This window comes from Nannobrachium achirus (assembly GCF_963921795.1).
Source record: "Nannobrachium achirus genome assembly, chromosome: 5".
In the NCBI taxonomy this organism is placed as follows: domain Eukaryota; kingdom Metazoa; phylum Chordata; class Actinopteri; order Myctophiformes; family Myctophidae; genus Nannobrachium; species Nannobrachium achirus.
In genome coordinates, this window is record NC_137814.1 from 15,688,366 (window position 1) to 15,709,813 (window position 21,448).

Consider the following 21,448-nt stretch of genomic DNA (forward strand, 5'->3'; position numbering starts at 1 on the left):
ATATTATGTTCTTGATCATGCTAGCCGTATTTCATACTTTACTATTCGGAAATTGCATTAAATTTGCATTCTGTGTTAACTCTATGGGCTTTAAGTAGGGTTTCCCCTTCAAAGCATCACTTCAGCACCAGGAAGTTGCTGAGTGGACGGGGCGCGAATAGGGCAAATTACTTTATGAGCCGTTATTACATTATTGGTTGCTACAACTACCATTACTTGTCAGGTGGAAGCCTATACAACAATTAGTTTTATCACCTGAACAGATCAGCTAGTTACAATTGTGTATTTTGATGCAGCCTAGCGTTCACGATGACATGTATTTGGATAGAGATCGGCGCTATTGCGTCGCGTGATTCTTCGCAGTACTGGAGAGCCGCTGTAATCCAAACCGCGCCCCCGACCGTCTCAATAGGCTGGCTGTTTCCTGTTGCCGCCAAATACGGCTAGTGCGATATCGTCATTGTCGGGCAGAAACGTTGTATCTCCAAGTTTCAAATTTGTACGTTTTCGGCAAAGTAAAGCCCTGCTTCATCATACAATGCAGTCGCACAAAAGTAGTGAAAACAGCAGATCTACAAGCACACAACACAACAGATCTACAAGCACACAAATGTGTGCTTGTAGATCGCATGTTTTCACTAGGTTAAATAATTTTAAAATGATAAATTACAAAATGAACGGTTTTGGAGATACAAGGTTTCCACCCGACAGCGAGAATATAATGTTATAATACTTGCTGGCTATAACACTTGGCTTCATCCAGAGTTTATAAATACTTTGGGATGGCCGACAATATTGTGCATCCGTTTGTCAAAAATACCCTAGTCTCTTACAGGCATTGACACTAAGGGTTGCCCACCTGCCCCCGGCAGGTAAATAAAACCTTCGGGCAGGTGAGGTTGCTTTCAGGTTGCCCGACTGGGCAAGTGCTCATTTGAGAGGGGACGCAATCGTCTATAAACACAACACAAGATATTCTGTCTAAACACCTGAACGTGGCCAGCGTGCTCTGTCTTCTGGTCTGTGGAATGTAACAAGTGTGAAACTAGACATATTCAATCATAGCTATGTAGGTATTTGGATTGGGAATATGATACCTACAGTATCATCTTATAATGGACAATTTACTTTTCGGGCAAGTGGGCATGACTTTCGGGCAAGTAGAACATGACCTGTACTTGCCCGACAGGCAAGTGCCTCTGAGACCTTAGTGTCAACCCCTGCTCTTATAATAATTGCTTCTCTCTGTTGGCTTTATTACGACACGCGAGGTGATATTTCGCGGCGGTCGGGGGCGTGGTTTGCATTACAGCGGCTCTCCGGGGGGTACTGTGAAGAATCACACGTCACTGTCTTATGGCCAATATTTCCCAAACATATAGGGAACATTTTATGGAGTGTGGGCTCATTATTATAGATCGCAAGTAAATATATATATATATTTTTTTGCTTAACATTTTTGTTTAAAATAAAATAATACGAAAAACTAAAAACTCAAAAAAGTTTGCGTTCCGGGGAGAGACTCTTTTTTGGGTGTCGAGCTGAAAAAAAGTTTGGGAGCCCCTGACCCTCTGCTATAAATGCAACGCAGTATGTATGTTTTTCGTATGAGTCATTGTCAAACCGCACACCCACATGACGTTCCGGACATAGTATCTTTTTGGGGGGCATCATGTGAGTCATCATGCGTCATGGCGATGAGAACACGGTGTGGTGTGGGATGGTTAAGTGTGTACTAGGTTTCCTTCCTTACCCCCTGAGCCCCACGCGCTGTTGGCGTTACCGTTTCTCATACCTCGACTCCGGCGCCGGCTGCGGTTTGGGTCGGTGTAAAAGGCCAGCTGAGGCTCGCTGTCTGCCTCCGTTCCCGAGTCCCCGTCCGGGTTCAAGAACGTGGAACCCGCTGTTGGGATTCACACAGAGAACAGCTCACTTCAAAAACAGCGCCGGCGACCAACCATATGGATCAAGATGGATGGATGGATGGATGTGATGGCGAAAAACAAAGAAAAACTAAACTACAACAAACTAATAAATGATAATGGCAGGATAATGCCCGGATCTAGATCAAGGATCCTATAATCCAGAAATTAACCACCTAGCTTCCCTATTCTGGGCATGTCAAGATAGTACTTTGGCAATATAATTGCTTTTATAATAATTTGGCAAACATCGGGGGTTAAACCCGGTCAACAAAGTATACAGTATATGATTAAAGTTATGTTAACTAAAATATACATTCTCTATGGGGGGGGTCTAAATTTACCCGTACAAGTATGTAACTCTGACAGTGTACAAATATGTAACTCTGACAGTGTACAAATAGAACCAAATGAACACTGATGTGTTCATTTGGTTCCATTTGTACACTGTCAGAGTTAAGGGGAGACCTTGAAATTTGAAAGTTTGAGAAACACTGCTCTATGACAAGGGTCTTCAACAGGGGGTCCGGGACCACTAGGGGGTCCTCAGAGTTACCACAGGGGGTCCTCCAAATCTTTGAGTGATATTTTTTTTCTTTTTTTATTAACCACTTGAACCCTAGTGTCCATATTCTGAGCAGCAGATCTACAAGCTCACAACGCCTCGCAGTGCGAGGCGTTGTGAGCTTGTAGATCGGCTGTTTTCGGCAAAGACGTTTGGTGTAGAGGGGAAAAAGAGCAGACTAAGTACAGAATGAAAGGTCAAATGTATTAAGTATTGACGGTTCAAGTGGTTAAATATCTGAAAAACACAAATTGGCATCAATCCAAAATACACTGATGATTGTGCTGTCAAACAATGAAACTATATGGAATCTATGAACAGGTTGTGGGGGTCCCTGCTTCATCTCTCTCTCAACTAAGGGGTCCTTGGCCTGAAAACGTTGAAGACCCCTGCTCTATGGTATAGGGAGGGAATGCAGATGGTGTGGGAGTGATGTCAAGTTGATGATCTCACACACTGAAGATAACATTAGAATTCCTTTAAGTCCTTAAATCCAATTACATGTACATCTCACTGTGTGCATAATATCCATTAATAAAAAAACAAATGTGTCCTTGATGAACATGTCCATACAAAGAAACGCATCAAAGCAAGAGAATTATACTTGCACGCTTTTACCATACGCCAAAAATGGACGATCTGCTCACCATGTGTTTTGGGCTTTTTGACGTATAACACTGAATGTAACCAAGAATAAATCATAACACTGCATTTAACCAAGTATAAACCAGGCAAAATAGTCATGATCCAACATGGAGATACATTGTTTCCACATAGTTTTATTTGATATCTCTAATTCCATTTACTACAGAGGTTTTCAAAGTGGGTGACGGGGCACCCTGTGGTGCCGCGACAGCAGTCTAGGGGTGCCGCGAGATAATTTGATAATATTTGGAATTTATTTGGACACTTGAAGAAATATTTATCATTTTAAACTTGAAGTACAAAGTTATTTTCAGTCAGTTCTAACCAAAATGGCTATTATCTCAACGTTTTCCTTGCAACATAATCACTAAAATATCGTCACTGTCAGGCAGAAACCTCTGTGGCACAAAACTAATGAAAACAGCCGATCTACAAGCACACAACGCCTCGCATCGCGAGGCGCTGTGTGCTTGTAGATCGGCTGTTTTCACATTTTTAGTACAGTTTATAGTTTAGTACATTTTATAGATGATAAATACAAAAAGAAAGGGACATACAAGGTTTCCACCCAACGACGACGATATTCTATACATTTAAGGTGCTGGGAGTGAAAATTATAATGTAGGGGTGCCTCGGATTAAAAACATATTTATAGGGTGCCCTGAGACAAAACAGTTTGGGAACCCCTGATTTACTAGATGCAATGTTTACTGTGGTTGCCCTAACAGACTATATAGTACGTGTCCGACTTTCTTCCATCGTTCTCTCTTTCTTTCTTTCTTTCCAGCCGTGCCATCCCACAGTTTTGGTGGCTCGCACTTGGGCCATGCGTCAAATATGACTGGCTTCATCTGGACTCGTCTGCTTGCATTTTGCCAAGAGATATATATGTTCAATAGTTTCTTTTATATTCATTTATTAGTGAATTCATTTTCTCCATTGACTTGAATGGGAACATACACAAATGTAACTTTTCCTAAATATGGAGATCACAGATTTCTGACTTCATAGACCACATGAGACTGACACAGTATGTCCATTCCAAGATATGGGCTTAATGTAGATGACATCAGGCAACTCCATATATGGGCATAAAAGGGACAAGGACGGAATTAATTTGCAAGTGTGACTCGCATCACAGCAACCACACTTAACACACCCAGAATCGCATCTTTCTAGTCCCTCTAGTGTTCAACGCAAGGAAATGTGTTTACTTTACGGATGAATCAAAACTATCATTTTTAATTCATGTAATGTTCAACTGAGCACCCTGAGAAGTGCTCTATAAATGAAATATGTTTTTAACACAGTCAAGCAACTGAATTTAATGGAACGGCATCTTCTGCTGCTTCCTGGCACACTCCGACATCCGTAGCTAAAGTTCAACATCTTCAACATGCTCGAGGTGAATTCCCATACAGAACAAAACAATGGAGGGGGAATTTCGCAAGCACATCGTAAATCTTTGCAGAGGTTCCCATAGGCATGAATCGATTAAACAGAATTAAAGACATCACACATTGCTTAACACTCGGGTGACTGAAAAAAATTCACTTCCACTCTGACTGCATTTATCAGTCAAATTGACAGGTAAATTCTCTCCCCTTTGGCCCAGGAGAGCAACACCTCCTCCCCTGCTGCCAGCGGGGGTTCTATTGTCTTCCAAATGTGATTAGCATTTCAATTGACCTCTCAAATGGGGAGGTGTGAAATTCTCTCCTTGCTTCTGGGAGGGGGAGGGATGAGTGAGACCTGTCTTCATGACCGATAACTAACAGTCAGAGTGGTATAATGGTATATTATTTCATACTTAGGAATTAACGTTTCAGAAGGGGGAAAAGTATTTAGTGAGTATTTAGGAAAAGTCATGGAAGGGGACATTTCTGAGACCTTCACGGGGAGAGTTATTGCACTCTGCGATCTCAAAATCGGTCAACATGACCTGTTAGTCACCCGTGTGTTAATGGAAATGAGGCGTACGGGTGCGGTCAAAACCGACTTTGATTCTACCTATGCGGCGGATTCTAACAGGGCTTTTCAATGGGACCAGATCGATTTGTTGCCATTCGTGGATTTCCACAAAAAGAACACTCTGTTCCAATTGAAAAGCAATGGCAAAATCCACCGCATTGGCAGAATTAAAATTCAATGTGACCGCACCGCACCCTAAGAGCCAACGGGTATGACCAAAAGCCTTTAGTTGTTTGACTTCCATTCCTGCTTCTTTTCAATGTGGTTGTTATTCTTGTGAAAAGTCCTTGAGTGAATGCTGAGTGCAGAATCACACAATTCTGTGGTGGTGTTACACAAGCCTTTCTTTTTCCTTCTGTATTTTATCTTCACTGTAATGTTAGTGTAGGAAATCAGTGCTCTGTAGAATATATACTGAGTGATGTGCAAATTCAATATTCATTGTATCAGACATAATTATTAATAAGCAGTAGATGAGGAAATACAAATTCTGTCCAAGTGTCTGGCATCTGAAAAACAAAATTATGATAATAGAATTTGAATTTCAAGCGTAAAAAGCCGAGCAGAAACTACTGGGTAACTAATGGATAAATAATGTTTCAGGGACTTTGTGGGTTCCTTTAGGGCAGGGGTTTTCAAAGTGGGTGACGGGGCACCCTGGGGTGCCGCGACAGCAGTCCAGGGGTGCCGCAAGATAATTTGATAATATTTGAAATTTATTTGTACATTTAAAATTATATTTAGTATCATTTTAAACTTGAAGTACAAAGTTATTTTCAGTCAGTTCTAACCAAAATTGCTATTATCTCAACATTTTCTTCGCAACATAATCACTAAAATATCGTCACTGTCGGGCAGAAACCTTGTATTTCCAAGTTACAAGACCATCGCACAAAACTAGTGAAAACAGCCGATCTATAAGCACACAACGCCTCGGCGTTGTGTGCTTGTAGATCGGCTGTTTTCACTAGTTTAGTACAGTACATATGTTAGATGATAAATACAAAACGAACGATTTCCACCCGACAACGACGATATGCTATAAATATAAGGTGCTGGGAGTGAAAATTATAATGTAAGGATGAAACAAATATTTATGGGGTGCCCTGAGACAAAAAAGTTTGAAAACCCCTGCTTTAGGGGGGGGTCTAAATTAACCCATACAAGTATGCAACTCTGACAGTGTACAAATAGAAAATAGAGGGGGGAAAAAGAGAAAATCTAAACACTACACGAGGAAAAAATTCAGTGATTGTGAAAGTAAACTATGATAATAAGCCTGCAAAACTGGTTTCCCGTGGAATGTAACATGCAAGATTGATTCAGAAAAAGAGAGCGCCTGTGATGGACATGCAGATCATAATGTTGTGTTTCTGACAAAGAACTATAACAACAGTAACCAATTCCTCTCCTCTGCTCTTTTGCATTATTCATTCTGTTTAGAAACAATTTCCATGTTGCACTAATAATCAGGCAGGCGGGCCAAGGTACCATCTTTTACTGTACAAACAATCTTTCACTTTAGTTTATCACAACACCGTTGCAAGGCACGGAGACGCCACCGTTCTCTGGGAACAAATAGGCTACATACATCCAGGAGATGAAAAAAGATGAAGAAAAAAACAAAAAGCACATCACATATCTTGAATGTGTTTCATTAGGATGTATTTGGATGAACAATGTTGACATTTATTTTTCTTTCTTCTTCTTTTTTTTGCCACGCTGCAGCTCATGACAAATGCTTTCATTACCCAGGAGGTGGATGAGGGGGAGGATACGGGATACGATCCAGCTATGATGCACAGCTCCATATGGATGGATAACGCTGTTCGCTGGCTTGCATCAAAGCTGCGGGCTAAAGTAAACACTGAACAGACCTTAACTGTCTTGTCACTGCCTACGCTATGGTGGCTGTCAGGTGAAAACCTCATATGTCTAAAAGATTATATATATATATATTTTAAGGGGCCACGCCATGCTTTTAAAAATATAGATTTTATAAATATTGGTCCATAACACGGTTTTATACAGGTTTTAGCCTAAACAACCAAATATTGAAATTTCATGTTCTGTCTGTCTAATTCCAAGCCATTTCAGATGCAATACCAAAATGCCCTTTGTTGGCAACGGGCACTGTCTTTGGGCAAAAATTGGAACGATACAGAAAAGATACCATGGCACCATGCTAATCATTTATGTATCGTTCCAATTTTAGCATGGCACAATGCTAATCTTCTCTAGCCTAGCACAGCTAAACAATCCACCCATGTTAAAACAAGGTGGGGATGGTCTAGTGTCGTGTGCTAGCTCTTCACATTTGTGTCTCCAGATTCGTAAGTAGCTCCTGATTGGCTAGTTAAAAAGCAAGGCGAACTTTGTCTCTCTCGCAGCATGTCTCGTGTGAGCACATCTCATTCTCCATGCAGCAACAGAACAGACAACAACACTCTTTACGCCCCCCCCCCCCCCCCCCCGCTCCCCTCCACCTCTCGTTTTTGTTCACGCCCTATAATTTTTTGTTACCTCCTCCCATGAATTGCTTCTGAATGGGACAACCTCCAGACTATATAGTCTGGAGGTATATATATATATATATATATATATATATATATATATATATATATATATATATAGTCTCAATAGAATATAGCCTCCCAAAAAGTACGGCCCCCCTTCTCGAGGGGGCCCAATAGGAAATGAGCCCCCTGTGACATAGAATGGGGCCGATTTCAAAAGAGTACCATTACAGTATATTGGGATGGTTGTATCTCACCTAGACACAGGACCTGACACGAACTTCAGGAAACCGGGTTCAAATTCAGGATCGAAGAGGAAAGTTACATAGTGTAGCTTTAACCACTTTCACTTTCCAAAATGTTTTAAAAACTAGAGATCGACAAGCTCATAATGGGTCACAATGTGACGCATTGTGAGCATAGACAGTGGATCAGCTATTTTCTGTACTTTGAGCGTCACGTTGTACGACGGCGTATGTTAATGACATACAGAAGTAACATTTCAAAACTTGGGTCGAACTGAACATTTAGATTGTAGATCAGTTATTTTTTCTAGTTTCTGCAAAAATAAGCTCTGTTCTCCGTAAAAATTTGAAAAGCAAAACAGGGAAAGAAACCGGTGGAGAAATGCATTTGCAGGATATTTTCAGGAAAAGAGTAGTAAATACCGATGAGTTGAAACTGCACATCTGTATAAGGAACATGAGGTTTCTGCCTGACAGTGATGATATGATAACAAGAGTAGGTTATGTTGGTGGGGGGAAATAATATAACAAACAAGGCTCTGGGATGCAATTCCTTCGACACTGACAAGTGTTTGTTTCAACAGAAGCATCACTTAGAGCCAAAGAACGGATGGGCTTGTCTTACAAGTGTTAGTGGACCGCCTCTCACAAAGTGAGCAGCCAAATCCATAATCGCTTTGCTGCCTCAGCGGGAAATGTGTGCATGGGCAAATTTGCACCGACGTCGCTCAATGCCAATAACTTAAAAAATCCAAAACCGAGAGATTGCATTTGACTAAACCGCGGAAGATCCCCTCCGAGACTGAGAGAATGAGATCGCTATTGGCATGCATGACCACCCGACAATAACCTTTTTTCCCGACAGCAGTTACAGTACATGAAGGGTGATTTGGGAACATCGTCGCTGTCGGGCAGAAACCTCTTATTTCCATATTTTAACTTCCATATTCTTCGTAAATTAACGCTCTACTTGATCATACTACAGCGTCACACAAAAACATCAAAATGCGTTTTGAGCTTGTCGAACTGCTACTTATTTTTCTATTTGAATCCTGAAAATGTACTGCGGTTTCCACGCGAGACATAGATGGGCTCTATTTTGATTGTCTTACGTACCAGCTCTTATGCCTTAACTTAAAGGCCTGTCCATACGGTCTCCGACCACCAAACTTTTCGTCTGAAAGTTCCGGTTTAACTACAAAATGACGTCACTCGAATCTTCTGCAAAGCATTACCCCGAATTAGAGTTCAGAAAGCTGCAGGTTGTGAAGTCAGAACTCTCTGACGAAAAGATTGGTGGTCGGAGACAGTATGGACACGCCTTTAAGTTAAAGCATAAGAGCTGGTACTTAAGACAATCAAAATACAGTTAATATACTTCGTTATGTACCGGTGTCTAGCACAAGCCTGGAGCTCGACGCGTTGTGAGCTTGTAGATCCGCTATTTCCGATGCGAGAGACACCGGCAGGTAACGCAGGCTTCAGCATTTTCTTTGTCTTTTTCATGTTGTTGGTTTTACAGCAATGTATGCTTCGCTTGTGAAGAATGTGTTGTGTGAATATCGCTGGCAGCCATGACAGCATCGGAGTTGGCACTGCTTTACATAGGCAGAGAATGGGCTTTTTTTCCTCCTTTCTTTATTGTTCTTTCTTCTTTCTTTTCTTACATCACACCCTTGTTTCAGCAACATTTCACATGGCTGATTTGAGAAGACAACAATAAATGTGGCAGAATTTCCCCAAGAAGTTGTTTTCTTGGCAGGGGACGGATACTTGTGAAATAGACTATGTGCCAATACAAATCTATTCCATCCCACTGCAGGCTGTGTGCCTTAACCCATTTAGGCCTAGGATTATTGACTACTTTAACCATTGAAAAATAGCAGATATACAAGCTCACAGCGCGGCACTCGCTGTGAGCTTGTAGATCTGCTATTTTTGAAAAATCATGATTTTTCTTTGCAAGTCTTTGAATATATCTATTTAAAAGCGAACATTTGTAAATCAAATATTTGCTTCTGGGGGGTCCCTGGAACAACATATTTTGAGAAGGGGGTCCATGGCTAAATACCTGTAAATCTGGGGGTCCTTGACATGAAAAAGTTTGAGAACCACTGATTTAGAGGAAGGATTTAGAAGTCGGGTCAAAGATCGGGTCAAAGATATTCATAGACTTGCACACATTTTCACGATTTTTCAAAAATAGCAGATCTACAAGCTCGCAGCGCGGCACTCGGTGCCGCTCTGTGAGCTTGTATATCTGCTATGTTTCTAAGGTTAAAGCATACAATAATGGTTAAAGTGGTTAAAATCTACGCGACTCGGGCACGTTCCAGGTATTTGAGAGTTAAGGATATTGTTTTTTGTTTTTTGTTTGTTTTTTGTTTTTTCTTGATGTCAGGCCAGAGAACATTGTTCTAACTGAATTATTTTCTGGTTGGTTTTCTTTTGGGTAATGATTATTTCCTCCATGGTACACGCACAGCACTGCTATTGTCACATGGGTTGGTTTGAACACCAATATGTATTTTTTAAACATAATATTGATTGGTCTTGAATGGTTCTAAATGTTATGTCCAGGCCTTTTCACAGTATCTGAACAATTGAATTGATTCAGCTGAATCAATATAGAAAGTGTTAGTCAACACGTAATCATGTAGGACACAAGGCTAATTTATAATGGGAGCGAAAAACCTGCACCATGTTCTTTACCAAACCTGCAGTGATAACTATTCGGTGACACTTCCTATGCATCCCATGTCTGTAATGTGTTTTACGCATAGTAACAACGCATTATAATCTGCTTATGCCACCGTAACTACAATTATACACACTCATAAATACACATAATGCTTTATGACAATAATCACACATTATAAAGCATTTTATAATGACTAGACTAGCTTGAAGTGCCCAGGGCATCGCAAAAAACAAGAGAGCACTGAAGCGTGCTGAGATGAGGAGCGCGTCTTTGCAATACTAGAAATGCATGGAAGACTGTCACTACTAACTCTTTACCATAGTAGAAATACTACATGGAAGACTGGTGCTGCAAACTCAAGACGTTCACAGTGGACACAGAGAAGTAGTTTGACTCAATAGTTTTGGAACCTTTGAACGTAATTTAAAACCTAACGCCCTGAAAATCAAATATAGTGATTCATGCTTCCTTTTCATTGACTAAATGACTAATGTCTGGCTAAGAGCCATCAGTCCAGGGTTCCATTCCGAGACCGGCAGACCTTTGCTGAGTGTGTCACTCCCCAACCATCTCCCTTTTTCGTGTCATTACTCCACTGTAGTATCAATAAAGGCAGAAAAATATTTAAAAAAACAGTAATAGGCCAAAATCTAAAGCAGGCCAGTATAGTGCCGCCAAGAAGCTGATTTGAAAGATGTGGAGTGGAGTTTCTTAACTCATATGCTGCTATTTTAAACATAGGCTGAACTGTTTTCCTGACAAATTGTCCTTACCTTTTAACTTGGGCATGTGCAAGCATAGTGCATGATCTGTGCGGGACGCGACCGAGTATTTCCCGGTGAACCTAAGCGCAAAGGTGGGGGCCGATGGGCAAGGAGGGTTGCGAGCTTATGAGAAACAACTCAAATAAGACCTTAAAACCTGGTGAAAACAGTTGCGTGCATTATCGGAAGATGACGATAAAGGAAATCATTAAATAGAAAACATTAAATTAACTTCTGAAAAGCCTACACGGCCTTAAAACATGGCAAAACCAGTTGCGTGCATTAGCGCAAGATTAGATGAGGATAGAGGAAATCATTAAATGGAAAACATTAAATTAACTTCTGAAAAGGCTTCTAAGCCTACACTATAGCCAACTAAAAACTAGTGAACCGCGATCTTGCCACACGTGAATAATACAGATAATATAAATCCTTAGTCTAGTTGTGGGAAGAAAAGGATATCATGGCCCCAAATAACCTTTAAATATCTTGCAATTGGCGACGAGTCTCTTACTAAATCGGCAAGAGTGCCTCTCATTCTCAATACAAAAAGGCTAAGCTATATAACCTCTCCATAATCAGCAATAGTCAGTGGTGCGTGTTCCCCACACTCCCAAGCCCCCACCGTTGCGCTCAGGTTTACCGGGAAATACTCGGTCGCATGCGCGACTCATGTAGTAGACCGGTAGACAAGATGACAGCTTTTGAATTAAAAAAAAATCCATTGGTATAGACAAATCCGTTGCCAGGCAGTATCCTGCTGTAAGCGCCAGTATTTACATAAGAAAACATTGGAAACAGCCAGCTGTGCGCTATGGTAACACGTGGACACGCACATATCGTCTGCTATGTGCGCGGATCATATGCCAGGCAGGCACAAGAATCAAACAGCTATCAAATAAAAAAAACGTGTGAAAAAAGACGATTATATGACCGTCCAGCTCCTTCCTCTGTTTACAACGCAAACATATACTGCGATTGGCTCTCAGACCGGATATGATAGATCCGGTCTAAACAGGAAATACGACCGGATACAGTTAGGAGGCGGGCCTAAAGTCTCCGAAGCGGCTATATACAGCGACCATACTTTTAATTGTTTCATAATGATTAAAGCTAATTACATTTCCGGGATCGACGGGCATCGCAGAGTGGTACAGCGGGAAATCACCGGTTTCGACGGGGATCGCAGGAAATGAGTTAATTGGACTACTGCCAGTGTGAAAAGGTTGGTACTAGCAGGTTTCAGAGATTAACTGCTGAGTGCTGACTGACTCGCACGCACGCACGCACGCACACACACACAGGGGTGAACAAACACATTCGTTTTCCATCCCTGGCCTTCGGTTTGACAGAGATAATGTTCAGGAGTAAACGCAGAGTCGCAGACACAAACAAACTCTACCTAGCAGAAGAATAATATGTCTTTTTTGTAAAGATGTGTTGGTATGCCTTTATTGGTAGTCATTTTCAGATATTCTGTAGAATAACATACAGTAGGGTCAATAACATAGGGTCAATCATTCATGTCTCAAATTGCAATGAGAAAAAAGTCTAACATGAACTTTTGCACTCGAATCGAATAGCAAATATTTAAAATCTAGTCTGAACTCCTGTTTTGTCCTTTTGTGCACGAGTCCTCCCTCGCTGCGAATGAAAACTTGATTCAAACCAATACAATGGCTCTCCTACAGTAGGCAAGGTTATCCGACCCACCTGTTCAGTATGGAACCTATTCTGTTCAGTATGTATGGAACCTGTTCAGCATGGAACATGTGCAGAATGAAACATGCTGCAGAATAAATAACTCCAGATGGCGAGGAATGACCAAGGACTGACTCTTGAACCGTGTCAACGACAGGTTAAGGAATACAAAAGTTTGAGGTCAGTGGGATGAAAAAGTGACTTACTTCAGGCGAGGTGCTATATAGTTTTAAAATAGAGAATAGACCAGTGGTGTTACTCAAGGTGAGGTATTGTTAATTTACTGCGTATTTCCAATTTTCAGCACTTTTACTTCTACTCCACTACATCTCAGAGGCAAATATATAATATATAACAAAACATATATTAACCACTTCAGCCCTGTATACAGTACTTAAAGGACATTGTTTTGTTTTTTTACAACAAGGGTTCTGGACGTCTCAGTTGGAACTGTTACCCCCAGGACCTGATTCCGGATAAGCGGTTGAAGATGGATGGATGGGTTCATATTTTAGATTGTAATTAGAGAAAAGAAAAGATGAGTGTTAACATATTTTTATTTACTTCTTTCTATTGTTTTAGCGATTTTAAAGACATTGATTTCAGTGTATGTGGGCATGCATGCAAGTTCCTAAATGTGTAAATGTTAAAATCGCTAAAACGATAGAAAGAAGTAAATGAAAACGTTTGAACACTCATCTTGTCTTTTCTCTAATGACTAAATGATCTAAAATATGAACCCTTGTTGTAAAAGAACAAAGTTGTCCTTTAAGCTAAGCTTCTGAAACTCACAATGCACCACTTTGCGATGTGTTGTGAGCTTGTAGATCTGCTATTGTCAAAGGATATATATATTTATATATATATATATATATATATATATATATATATTCTTTTACATTTTATACATATGCAAACTTGTGAAACGGGACATTCTGCGTAATGAGCACTTTTACTTTGGGTACTTTAAGTATACTTTGACGCCAATACTTTTGTACTTTTACTCAAGTGCATTTTGATTATCGGACTTCTACTTGTAACAGAGTATTTCTACATTGCAGTATTGACACTTTTTCTTACCACTGATAAAAGGTGACTTACTTCGGGTGAGGGGCTAGAATATAAAGTAGACCAATTATTTGTACACAAACACTGAGACTGTCGGTGCGCGCACACTAGGTTTGCGTTCCAACCCAGTTATTTCGAGGAGAGCTCGTTTGGGTAAAGTGTATGAGGCTGCATTGTGAGGTACAGTATGCCCCAGTGAGCCACTAGGCCGGCACGTGCCTAACAGCCAATGACAGACTGACAATGATTGGTGCTTACTGCATTCCACGAGTACCAAAGGAGAGACCCAAATGTTCATTATGCAGGGGTAATTTTTATCAACATCTTTACAGATTTCCCATTACTTTGGCTATTGGCTGACCTTTGAAAACAAACATTTGACAAAGAAGGGTTTCTAAGGGCAACAGGACAGCTTTCAGAGAGAGCTAGAGAGCAAAGAGCATCAGATGAACTGGCAGACAAAACGTATTAGTCCTTTGCACGGATGACATTCAACCACAGCCCTGTATTCCAGAATCTTTGAACATATTCGGGGGGAAAGTTTGCCTACAGTATAATGACCTGCCCAAAATACAGGGAGGCCGGGGTGAAACAGGCTGAAGTGCAACGGCATGCCTTTCTGATGTACAAAGGGGGAAAATACGCACCCTCCAAATGTACCTTCCGCTCTGAACCACCAGTAAGTGCAGCTACACTTCCAACTGCAATAATAACCTTTTACTGTTACATAAGGCAAACTCTAACACCATACCATCATCCTGAAAGTGAAATAACACCGGTATATTCTGACGACGGAAGACCAAACAAATACACATGAAAACACATAAAAAAAAGTAAAAAAAAAAAGAAATTCTCTCAAGGTCGACGTGTTTACAGGCTGTGCCTCCTTTCACTGAAAGGAAAAGAGCATAATTAGAAGATGAGTTCTGTGCCGTGTATTTTACTTTTTTAAATGTATTTATATTTTTTTAGCTGAAGAAACACTCAGGGATGACACTTGAAATGCACCTCCCCGTCGGGCTTACAGAAAAGGGCATAAAAGCACCTTCTGAAGAGTTAAGGTTAGATCTCACGCGTGCTTATGCGTCATCCGCAACCATTAGGACAGGGGCCAAAAGGTGCGAGACGTGGCCCTTGAAATATTCAGTGCAGGGTGTTCCTCCTCCATCCGGCATGTAAAGTGGGTGGAAAAGTGTATAATAAACCCCCAAAAGTTATTTTGCTCATGCTCCTCCAGAACTCCATAAATATGGAGCGGTGTGGGAGTATGGTACTAGTGACGCTACTGGAATGTCAATCTACCACGGTAGAGAGAGAGTCAGGTCTTAACTGAATAACTCGGAGAACAGGGACTTAAAACCACCCGTAGCGATGCAATTCCATCATCAATTAAACAGTAGCAGTGTCTACAGCACCATCTTAGGACCAAGATTCAGCTCTACAACAGCTGCGTGAAATCTGTCCTCATGTACGGTTCAGAATGCTGGCGAGTGGTTAAAGGGGACATGAATAAAATCAGTGCCTTCCACAATGGGTGCCTTAGAAAAATCTGCAGAATCTTCTGGCCCAACAAAATAACAAACAAGGAGCTGTACACCAAAACAGGATGCAGAGATGTGGTCCTTGAAATAAAACTCTGGTGACGCAGATGCTAGGCCATGTTCTAAGAATGGACGAGAGGTAGCCTGCTTCCAGACCAGAGACCCCGCCCACTCTCAGAGTGGACTCTTTCTCTGGTCTGGAGCTTAGTACATGAATCGGTTTTTATTTTCGGCTGTCCAATGAGCGCGCGGGGTGGGGGTGGGGGTGGGGTGGGTCTAACGAATATCCAATCCGCGCAGCAGTTGAAACGATTCAAACGAAGTTCACACACACACACACGCACGAGCGCACTGATTTCACCAAGCTGTTTAATGTTGATTACAAGTTTCTGGTCGCAGTTCTGTGTGGAAGCAGTCACTGGCACAGACAGAGACACACACACACACACTCCCCGACGGTGCGTCGCGTCCACCGTGCGTCTCGATCACCGTGCGTCGCGATCACTCGCGCGCGGACACGCGCGTACACGCTCGCAAAAAAGTCCCCCGTAAATCGCTCAGAATGGAGCACAGTTTCAGACTAAAGCGTGAGCTGAGTCTGAAATCAGGCTATACCAAAGGCAGCGTAAAGATGGACACCACCGGAAAAACATAAGCCTGGGCGGCCAAAGAACACCTGGTGGAGAACAGTTGAAGGGGAGCTGAAAGAGATGAAGCTTACATGGGGGCGAGTCACAGAGACTAGCACAGCAGCGAGATGAATGGCGTAGAGTCGTCGAAGCCTTATTTCCCATCCGGGAAGAAGAGGATTAAGTAAGTAAGTAAGTGTCTACAGCAGCACCAACAGCAACATGACTAAAGTTTTAAAAATAAACTATAATGACAACAGAAACAATGACCTCAACACCAGAAACGGCATTAAAGTCCCCGTCTCATGCTGTGGCATAATTAAAATAATGGCACATTAATCTGTTTCTTTCTCCCCCCAAAACACAACTTTTTCTTTGGCGTAATTTAGCATTCCATATCTTATGAATTACATATAGGAATAGTAACTAGAGAATGCACACCAAACTCTTGAAAATAATCTTTTAAAACATACTCACAACGCATACATGTGGTTTCACTGCAAATTTACACTAGCAGGTCAGCCTGCCCTGTACTGGGTTTACACAAACTTATTGAGGCATTGAAGCTTTCATTGTCAACAACCTTACAGATCCCAGATTACAACATGCACAATGATTGTTTTGGTGACATTGAGGATACAGAGCCTATTTCCCATGGGGCCAACTTCACTGAGACAGATGTTGATTAAATGGCTTATTTTGGAGGACGAGGACTTTGAGTTGGGAGCACAACACAGCAGCTGAGACTGAAACCCCATCTATACTTATACTGTACTTGTGTCGTGCATTGAAAATACCTGATCTAAATCGCCACAGATTGGACATCTTAAAAACTGGAAAAAAAGGATATGATGAAGATGGACAGGAAACAAGGAGAGAGAGACAAGGAAAGACGCGCAGCAAAGGTCGCCGGGATCGGGATTCGAACCCGCTAGGCACCGACAGGGCTGCATTAGAGCCTATTATGTGGTACGCGCCTGGACTTCTGGGCCAGCGGGCGCCCGCGACATGCTCTTGTAGACCTGCTATTTTCGCCATGTGACACCTATATGTGACAGCCAGCCAAAATGCCAGATATGTTATAAATACAACTCAAAACTGCAGCTGTGTGCTCTTTTCTATATACAGTAGTACTTATTGAGTTGAAAGACTGCTCTGAATTAACAGTTTTAGCCTACTATGTGTCCTGAATGTTATCGCTACAAAAAACAAATGCAATTGATTCAAACTATCTGGCGTTGATCGCTTTCACCTGTTAAAAAGGACACAAAATTGAGGTACTTTGTGTCTCTATAGGGAACTGCTGTCGGTCATCAAATGATTGGCTTAGGAATTTGACAAACACTAAAAAAGATATGAGTAATTGATAGAAAATAGGTCATTTTGGGGATGAACTATCCCTTTAACGTGGATTTAGTTTCAAATGCTGGACCTCACCCATCCTCACAACCCAATGCATGTCTTCTTGACTCAAGGTCTGTGTTCAAATCAGACTGGAAGTCTTTTAACCACATGTCAGCGGTCTGCAGGGCATGTCACAAATCTAGGGAAAATAGCCAAACATTATGATTAAGCTCAAAAAGCATGGTGAGCTTTGTTTATCTGCTGTTTTCTCACAGACTGATTTGGTCTGGAAGTGGAAAAAGGATTTAAGTAGATAAATATCTTAAGATCCCCATGTGTCTTTGAAAGTGTCTACTCCTGGTCCTGTTTGTCTCCAGGTGAACTTGATTATACTACAATCCTCTAAAAATGAGAAAAGGGTTCAATTCTCCCAATCAAGCTGGCAGCGCGACTAAAGCTGGCAGCATACTTGAAAGCATAATAGGCTACTTTTTTCGGCCTGCCGAAACTAAACAAGTACTCTGTGGAGAGAATGGTTCCATACTCAATGCAGCTCTACTTTGAGTGCTGAATACAATGCTGGAACTGTGATGTTGCCCTCTCCACTCGCCATTTCTGTTGACAGACACTCTCTTCAGTGGACAAAGTGAGTGCTATTTTTCTCTCTCCATGAAGGTATATTGCCATCTGGTTGGGTTTATCCGTCAGAGGGAGAAGGGTTTTAGAGGTTGTTTACCTCCTAACCTCCTCAGCCAAAGTTCCTTCAAAACCGCATGTCCAATGTTGGCAGATTGTGGAAATAAAAGAAAATGTACAGCTAATTAGAACGTCTTAGAGGTGCAAGTAGTGCCGAAGAACACCATCAAGGCAATGTGTTTAATTTGTTTTCTCTGCAATTACGTTATTTAGTTCTTACAACCTCACCAAACTTCGGTTCAGCACAAAGTTTTCTGCAGCCTTGATCCTAATACAAATCTAACTTGAACGAACTTGACAATATTAACTCCAATTCTATCAGTCGTTTGCTAACATCCTTCTCATTTGTTAGCTTTAGATAAATCAAATACTCTTTGGTGTTTGATTCAATCAAGCCGTTTATGCTCAGCTGTTCCTTACAAAGAAAGGTACGAATTGTGTAACATTATAAATAGCATTGCTCGTTTTCAAAGCTTCTGTGTGGAATTGGGTTGTTTTGTCTTCACCTGTAAAATGTAATCCCCCCCCCCCCCCAATTCCAATTTCCACACCGTTTAAAATGGATTTCCCAGAAGGTTGTTTGTGGCGACTCTGCCTGGTTAGTGGTGTATGGTTAATTGGCCAGTTATAGAAGAGCAATTGATATATTGTTGTCCCAATAGAGATTCAGCAAATTATCAATTAGTCAGTTTTGTGTCGTGAAGGAGCTCTGCTTAGCTGTTTCAAGCGCACCAAATGACTACTTGCATGGGGAAAGGAAAGCCACCACCAGTGTGTGTTTGCATACAATTTCTCATGCTTCTAGGGGTTTCATGAGACACCAGAGCCACTGAGCAGATTATTCACAGCTGCCGTATGGGGGAATCGAGCTCTAAGCCGCAAGACATCTTCATCTTCAGGCGTGCTCCGACTTGCATCTCCCAAATGAAGCACTGAATAATGAATTGGCAGCATTCTCCATTCTTTATTTTTAATTAAAACTTGGGAGTGTAAAATGATTCAGTGTGACACACACACACACACACACACACACACACACACACACACACACACACACACACACACACACACACACACACACACACACACACACACACACACACACACACACACACACACACACACACACACACACACACACACTCTCTGTTTTCCCCAACCGGCGACCAAACAAGCACACCGACTGCTGTTCAGTGGCATGAGAAGACACAGACACAACATACAAAGTAAAAAGTAAAAAATACTGAAACTAATGGTAGTGGAGTAAAACGTACAATATTTGCCTCTAGAGACCAACTGCACACACCGGTTTGGGCGTGGGGGTAAACACTGCACTTTTCTCCATGTAGTTAATACAGCGTACACAGTACACTATCGTTTTAATCACGTTCAGAGCGTTTTTTTGGGACTATCGAGACATTGACAGCCAAGAAAAATCCATCAGAAGGACTTCTGGAACGCAATCGTTCACACGCCATCGTAAAGTTCACTTATTATCTATCTATAAATGCGAGAAGTCTCTGCGTGTCTGTCTGTCTGTCTGTGTGTCTGTCTGTAATCCGCATATCTCGAGAACCGTTCGTCCCACCGGCTTCAGATTCGGCACGCGCGTTCCCCGCCGCGGCACGGAGTGCAATGCCGGGTCTCGACCCGACCCGACGCGCGGTTTTCCCGAACCGGCGCAAAACGTTCGGAATCTCCTTATGCGGGGTTGATTGTTGACATCAGGCTGTTCCGGAGGAAATCGGCGCAAGCGCTGACTCATTGTGACATCACTTGATAAAAGGCTCTGACATCACGTACGCCACATGAGTCAACAAAAAATCTCTGAATATCTCCATATATAGCATATATGGGCATAAAATGGACGCAGAATCACAAAGATCTCCATATACGGGCATAAAGGGACACAGACAGACAGATACAGAGATCTCCATATATGGGCATGAAATGGACGCAAATAGCCGCAGGGTTCAAAACATGGGAAAAAAGCTGCGGCTTATAGTCCGGCAATTAGTATATGAATGGCTGGCTAACGCACCGCTGTGCTGCACGGAGCTACTGTACCTCGCCACCTCATCTAAACTACTACTCCTGCCTCTTCAAAACCTCTGGAATAAAACAGGACCCAACTTTGATCTTTACTTTGACCACATATTCAGTCTACACTACACCAAATCTATTTTTGCCAATCTATGCAGTGCCAAAAATCAAAAAGCTCGCAATTGGGTTATGTTCCCCCTGGCATATAGGATATAGAAGTCGGAGTTCAAGTGGTTTGTAATCAGAGTCAGATTAATATATTCCCCGCAAATTACACAAGCACTGACTGAGATGGAGATCTGTCGTTTCTGTAGGCTATCTCCAAGTTATCTCCATGAGATCGGAGATCTGTTTTTTCTCTCCATCTACTCTACTCCCTGTGTTACAAAAAACATGTTTGCATATGCAGTGTTCAATCCTGGTAGAGACACATATATTATGAGATATGATCAATTAAACGTGCCACAATATAAAACCAACAGCCAGGCCCATTAGTCGTCAATAGATTTGAAACGTGGATATGGGTTTGCCTGTGCTATATGTAAATCCATTCCCATTGCTTAATACAAACTATAGCATCCTCCTCCTGTGTCCTTGGATTCACTAAAACGTGTTCCTTGAACATCATTGCTGAATTAATGGCCTTTGTTTTTTCATATTGTGATAAGTGTAATTGATCATGTTCATGAAAATGTGAAAGTGTCTCTTACCAGGTGATTAAATCAGTCAGATAACCATGGCATTGATCCGACCAGTCCTATAAGGACAATAATTAATCCCGATGCTAATGCAGATAGTTTTTTGTCCATTGGCAGTAAGGAATCAATGTAATTAAGTGGTTTATAATCAGACTCAGATTATCCCCCGTGTATGCGTCAAAGTTGCACAATAAGTACCTGTGGGTCCCCCTCTTCCCTCTATGCTACAAAACCTGTTTACATTATGTCTTTAATCACCTGGTAGAGACACAATTACAATATATGATCAATTAAACGTACTATATTATAAAAAAAAACAACAGTCGTTAAGTCGTCAATGATGTTAATAGAACACGTCGTAGTGAATTCAAGTAGGATAGAGACCTGATCTTTGAATAT

The 21,448-nt window shown here is 41.5% G+C and overlaps 1 protein-coding gene across 1 annotated transcript in view; it reads right to left on the bottom strand.

The window, feature by feature from the left end:
* The window catches only part of astn1 (astrotactin 1), a gene marked incomplete at both ends in the record, with an annotated part of 673,839 nt that overhangs the window by 481,160 nt on the left and 171,231 nt on the right, over positions 1-21,448 (bottom strand). Inside the window, one exon of the mRNA XM_080725574.1 lies at positions 1,754-1,903. Coding sequence (XP_080581700.1) covers positions 1,754-1,903 — 150 coding nt within the window. The remainder of the gene's footprint in view (positions 1-1,753; positions 1,904-21,448) is intronic.